At 40.5% G+C, this 7,001-nt stretch overlaps 1 protein-coding gene across 1 annotated transcript in view; it reads right to left on the reverse strand.

Annotated features, from left to right (window-relative positions):
- The window catches only part of LOC108547976 (uncharacterized), a 230,722-nt gene that overhangs the window by 58,575 nt on the left and 165,146 nt on the right, over nt 1-7,001 (reverse strand). The window contains exon 14 of the mRNA XM_017900727.1: nt 5,167-5,466. Within this exon, the coding sequence (XP_017756216.1) occupies nt 5,167-5,466 (300 nt within the window). The remainder of the gene's footprint in view (nt 1-5,166; nt 5,467-7,001) is intronic.

Genomic DNA, 7,001 nt, shown 5'->3' on the forward strand with positions numbered 1-7,001 from the left:
TAGTGCATGAGTTGACATGGTACTATATGCTTCTATTTTTTGGCGCATAGCATGGCACTGTGCTTGTGCAAGGCGCCGCTTCTATTGTATGTTAAGTATATCGAACCAGACCTTCACTGCATATGTCATAATGGCTGTAGAAGCTGCTGTACAATGTATATATATTTTTATAATACGGAGCACACATTTGGCCTTTGCTACATGTATGAGAGGATTGAAAACCTTTCTGGTCTTTTTTGTAAGTAAGTTATACGGGGTGTAGTGTTTAAGCGGGTGCCGAAATGAATTCATAGATACATGACTGTTCGAGCCATTTTTATTGATTTCCTGTCAATTTTTACAGTGGGCTACCGTTTAATGTCTATATGCCCCTTCAGTAGAATCATTTCTGACTTTGTGATCGAAATCTGTAGCTTTTGTTGGGTGTACCAGTTAAGCAAAATTGATGTCACCGATTTGGTGTTTCCCTCGAAGCTTTTCTTTGAGTTTCCTGTTACGACGACGATCAAGTAGTTGGCATAAGCAATTGACTCCATATTTTTCTTATATTTTCAATTGTTTCGCATAAGATAAGATTCGAGAAGTGTGTCCGAGAATGGATCCGTGTGGGTATACCCTGTTGACATTTTTGCTTGCTTTGAGTCCCTTGCTAACGATTTTTGCTGCTCTGAGTCCTAAAGAACACTCCAGAACTTTGTAAACATTTCGCGGGCAATTTCATCTCTTTAAACATTGAAAAATACTTGGCCGCCAGACGTTGTCAAACGTGTCGGCTATGTTAAATAGAAGTCCTATTGTATATTTATATGTTGTGCCTTGGATTATGTGTCTCAGTTGGACTAATGCGTCTACGGTTGATCGTCCGTGTTTAAAACCATATTGTCTGTCTGGAGTGAGTTCATGTCCATGGAAGAGGTTTATCATACTTCTGTATAAAAGTCATTCTCATATATTTCCGTGGATCGCAAGTGGGGATATATGTCTGTATAATCGCAGGTCATCTATTCTTTATCTTCATTTTTGAATGGACTCTAATAGATGCTAGCTTCCATTGTTGCGGGAAGACTCCTTGACATAGACGCAAGTTAAGCACTTCCGTGACTCCGTTCTTTTATTGCAAGCCATGCATTTTTAGTCATTTCAACTTCGGAAAGTTTCGGTCCTGGAGCTCTTTCGTCCTTCATACTCTTACTTACATCTCCAACAGCTTCTTGCGTAAAGGCCGAAGTATATTCACTGACAGGTGGGGTTTCAATGGAGGTGCGAATTACTTCTTTCTGGGGTATTACATTCATTAGGGAATCGTCAGGAATAAGTGCGTCTAGCGGGGCCCGCAATGCTTCCCAGAGTATTGCTGTTTGCTTGCCTTCAAATCTAATACTATTTCAAGCTTTTTCAATTTCCTGCTTTCTTGTTTGAATTTTGTATGTAATCCTCCAGGGGTTGTCATTTCCATCAGTGGTAACAAATGTTTCCCAGCTTTCCTTCCTCGCGGTATGAATTGCTTTCATATAGACATTGTGTGGTTTTTTATATTTTGGTTTTAGGGATTGGTATCTAGAGTCATTGCGAATTTGTTGGTATACATGTCTGCTACGGCGAACTTTGTGTCTGAATCTCGTTACTTCTGGGCTCCTCCATGGGACGGAGTTTGAAGTGTGCGATACTTTAGGTATAGATAAGTCACTTTCATCTATTATTAAACTTTCAAACGCTTTCACGTATTCCTCAGCAGGACAGTGCTAATGTTCCAGATGTGCGTAGTTTGAATCATGTAGTGAGGCTACTATTTCCTTTTTGAATTTATCCCAGTCAGCTCCTTTAGTACTTTACCTGCTAGATGATTCTTATTTTACTCTTTGCTGTTGCTTAGTGATGCTGAATTGAATTGGATTATTATCGCTAACCGTACGGTAAGTAATAATGTCCCAGTTTCTCAATTTATTTCTATGAGAAATGTTGGTCAAAGTTATGTTAATATATGACTTTCCATGCACGCTGTCAAAAGTGGGAACGGTGCTATCTTTATTTTCTGTAAAGAGTTGATACTGGGAGATATACTCCACAAGGGCGATACGTCTGGTATCTGAATAGTCGCAATTCCATAGCACTGACTTCCCATTCGCGTTAATGTATAATAAAATATTCTTTCCCTTCAATGCGGCTACTATCCCACCTTGGTGCCTCAAGCAAGGCTCTATGGTGTCACAAAATTGGAATTATGCGTTTACAATATTAAAGCTGGCAGATGAGGAGCTAATTTCTGTACATATACAGTGTGTGCTACTGAATTGTTCTAATTTTAGAGTACCATTTTCCATGTTCATTACTGCTATGAAGGTTTTTATTTCCTTCCCGGTCGTTTCATTGCAAAATTGTTTACGATCGGAGATCAACATAGTGTCTACCACAAGGCCAATTTTATTGTCTTTTCAGCTATGAAGTTCCTGAATAAAGAGAATATCTATTCTCTTTTCTGCTGTTACATATCTTAGATCGTCCGTTACAGTTCTCGGTACTGGCGAGTTGAGTAGCCCTATTGTTAGTTTTTGGTTCCGTATTCTTGAAATAATTGGTTTATTCGCCACGGTTGACCATTGTGAAATATTCTGCTAGAGCATACTTGTATGCGAGGCGTACCTGCCATCGCGATGAATGATCGTGCGGTTTTCCAGCCTCCTTACATTCTTAACTAGAATTTTTTCCTGCGTTGGGGCAATGTCCCATTTTAGAGCTTCCTTAGTCTCCTCGCCTGATTTTAATTTCGACCGCTCATATGGATAGACAGCGACAAAGTTCCTTGATGGTTCTGGAACATTTGGTGGAGTAATTGTAGACATCTCGATTGCATTCTGAGCATAAGATTCGTCAGCGCCCTAAACCTGCAGTTTTAGGTCAAGAAATTCCTGAATTGCACTGATAATTGTGGTGTCGAGGAGCTTGATCTTGTCCTCTATCTCCATTTTATCAAGAAGTTGTTGTTTGGTTGAGGAGATTTTGTCCCCAAGGCCACTTGTTTCCTTCTGTAGCTCCATGTTTTACTCATGAAGCACAGCGGCCTTTCCATGAGGAAGGATTTGCTGGAAGCACTAATTTCTTCTTCTAGATACTTATAGAGGAAAACGAGTGATAAAGCTAGAGTTATGTGTCTGCTAGTATGTGGCATATCAGTCTTGGATTCATGCACAGGGTCATGTGATGATATGCACCGAAATGCAGCTAGCTTCTTTCTGCTTTCTGATTTTCTCCGCTGAGTTACTGGCAGGAAGTCTGACGCAGAAGCATTATCGAAGGAGTCGTCCTTTGCTTTTGCAAGATAACCTTCGGAATTGAATTCTCCATGCCATCCTTGCCCACCTTTGCTTTCTTGATTACGTCCTGAATGATACCCACGTCATGTTTTGAAAGGTCATTGCGTTTAATTACTATTTGCTCTTCTGGTATTGTATCAGACCCTCCGTCCGATCTTTTGGTTCTTGACATGCTGAGTTATTTGCTTTTAATTATTTTATCCATATCTGGTCTCACGAGTATGGCGGGAAATGAGGTCGATCTGGACTTAGTCTCCATTATCCGGACTATTTACCACTGAGAGGACGCCAGGTTTCCCATGGATGACCGATAGCTGGCTGGTGCATCCACCAGCCACCTCCCAGTGCGTCTGGTGACAGGGCGGTACCCCAAGACTGCGCACTAAGGCCCTGGGGATTAAAGGATTTTTATAAAGGTTATCGTCCTCGCAGTCCATCCGATTAATTCCAGACCCCCGCTCCTGTAAAGCATTACTACAGGATTGCGGTATGAGTGTGACTCGGGCACCTCGGCGTCGTTTAACCCGTTCTGCAGTTGACCAAGGTCAACCGCAACCTCTGCGGGAACTCAAAGAATGTCAATGAAGTAATGACTATGGGAAATATGGAAGAACGGTCACCAACGTGTGGACGACCCATCTAGTATATACGTAGCAGACATGGTGTCTTCTGAGCAAACCATATCTTCGAATCCCTGCCAACCCTCGCCAACCCACACATTCTAGCCAACGCACAGGAAGAGTAAACGCGTTTCCCTCACTGACCGTAATTATCCCACCTAATTAGCCTCGTCATATAGCACCCAGAAAGCGAACGATATAATCGAGACAAAGTGAGCAGACGCAGGCAATCAATGCACGAGCTTAGACCTGCCCATAAAGTATTAACTTCCGATTCTTCTGACAAATGTCCTTTTCCAAATTTTCGTTCAACTCTAAACGCAATCTACGCACGTATTTAATGTGTGTTCAATATTTATGATATGCTAATGAAAATATTCATGTCTTTAACGTGCAGTATTACTCTCATATTAGCAGGCTTGCAACATATTTCTTGGACATAGGAATGTTATGGATGTCTTACGCCCATATCCACCGATAACGTTAACGAACTCAATGGTTGTGGTTCCGGAAGTGTCATAGGAGCGTGGGGACTCTTGTCCACAACGCATAGTACACCTCAGCAGGTACTCCTCACACTGAATGAAAAATTCCTTCCGAATCCAACGTCACGTGGAGGACGATCCTCCTTCTTCAGGCAAATAATTCGCGAACTAAGGTATCGCCTTTTATCAATAACTGCCAAGACCGAAATATCTGACCTTAGGCAGATTCCTGATTTCCTTATAAATCGGTGTAGAGGGAATCGCTGAGCGAATATTTCAAATAGTCTGTTTAAGTATTGTGTCTCCGGAAAATCGTAACAGGCAATATTCACTAATTGTTTGGATCATTTGAATCTGTTGTTCAATCTCTCACGCTTTGCATAAGGTATACGTAATCGTTTTTTAACATTCTTACATTATTTCTCAAGCAACCATGCGTTTTAGCAATTTCACTGATATTTAAGGAACCACTATTAACCAATCCCCGCAAACCAGAGATGTCAAACAAAAGTAGTTCGGCAACAAGTATTTTAAATAGTTGCCTAATAATAATTTGATCGGCAATGTTCAGATATTGCAACGCAGCCTTATAAACCGGTTAAATTCGTCCAGAATTCAATCGAAACGTGACATATTCAAAGTTACGTATGCAAATTGTGTATGTATAACAGATATGAAAATGAATACAGAATATCAACATAATACATATCAAGAGTTGAAAATTAAGAAAGTAATTTAAGTGCTATTTACCAGTCTGCTTCTCGGCAATCTTCAACGTAAATCCTTCCAACAGAGTCGGCTGACTCCTTCCTTTTGCATTAACGGCATACAAAACTATTTTGAGGACCTTGCCAGATTCTAAACCATATACAGTGAAAGCAGCGTTCTCCTTGGATGTAATATTTGCTTGTAATATTCCAGTATGTTGATCAAACACTTCAAGAAGGAAGTGCTGTGGCTGACCACCATCAAAGCCAATACAGCACTCAACTGACAGTGAATCGGTTGTTTGATTGGACAGTGTGCAATTGTATAGAGACTCGGGCTTTCCTAAAAAAAATATAATTAAGACATGAAACAACATTATGGCAATATTAGAGTAGTTACTTTAATGATGTCATGACAATTGTCTTATGTGTGATATAATATAGTGTTTCATATTCATATGAGAAACAGCTGTTTGCATATTGTCACAAATAGTAATGCAAAATCGCACAGAAATATGTCATGCACCTGCTTGTATTCAGCAAGGCATTATGTATTTCTTTCATTCTACGCAAGTTAAAAGCTTATACACAGATAAGGAATATCAGAATTCATTTTCATATGACGAAAAAGTTAATGACCTGTATCATGTACATTACACGAACTTGTGCATTTATACGAATAGGAATAACGTCCCTTCCTCATTTCTAATATGACCTAATTATGAAACATCCCACATGTAATTTCTAAAAAAACAGTTAGAAATTAAGGAAGGTTACAAACCATTAATCGTGGGAATTAACATCAATTAACGTTGTGTGCTTCTCCACTCTTTAAATAGAATACACCTCGAGTTCTAACACTCGTAGAGGACAGCGAATAAAAACACGTTACGTTAAATATGTAAATTATTGTTAAAATAGTGAATGGATACTGTTTTGAATTTAGTCATCTATCATTTAGGATTTAATATGTAAGTTGTTCTAGCATGGAATAAACAGCCGATCTTGAATGTCCGTCACGGACTTCTAACAGCTGGGACCTAAATGCTGAATAGTAAGAGGTACAGTGTTATGTATTTTTATGCGGTTGTTGTATATTGTTGGCGCTCTTCTTTATTAACTCGGTTCACCGAACGCGAGAAGTTCTTCGGGACCTAATTTTTGGGAATTGCGCGCCTGCACGGAATATATGTGTTTGTTCGGAATGACTCCAACTTTCGCAGTCGAAAACCAAAAGTGGCGCAGCAACAGTTACCTCACGAGGAGGGTCATCAGCGTGCAGGTATCTGCCCAACCACCTCTCCTTGAAAGAGAGGCTTCCTGCATCATCAACTTTGACGTGGAGAACGTGCCTTCTTCTTTAGAGGTGACTGATCCGCGGACCAGGCGGCTACCAATTGCGAGAACGCTCGTCTTTTGGCAGTGCATATGGCCCGTTGTTTCGGAATATGGATGCAGTCTGGGAGTTGACTGGGTGTAGTTAGACTAAGGTCAGTATGGACGTAACCTTGAGAACTCAGATGTGAGCAATTGTGCTCGCAATAGTAGCGTAATACTGTGTTCAACACTAACAGGAGTGAACGTATCGCTTATACATCTTTAAGCTCTACCTTGTCTTCCTCAACACTTTCGTAGCACCTGACAACGCAGCGTCGCGTCAAAGCTGTTAGCATTACGAGCGCGTAATCCTTAGCATTCGAGGTCAAGTATTTTCAGGAAGAAAAGAAAAACCGTCCATCGCAATAGCGTTTGCAACTCCTCGCGAAGAGGTCTAAGGGGAACGATAGCACTTATCTTAAAATTGTTGAACTTTTGTTGGCTGTGAATATAGTTGCCCGAAGTAGCGAAAAAGTTTAAGAATTTTTACACTATTCCTGC

Source organism: Eufriesea mexicana, unplaced genomic scaffold, assembly GCF_001483705.2.
Source record: "Eufriesea mexicana isolate 0111107269 unplaced genomic scaffold, ASM148370v2 scaffold1336, whole genome shotgun sequence".
NCBI classification, from domain to species: domain Eukaryota; kingdom Metazoa; phylum Arthropoda; class Insecta; order Hymenoptera; family Apidae; genus Eufriesea; species Eufriesea mexicana.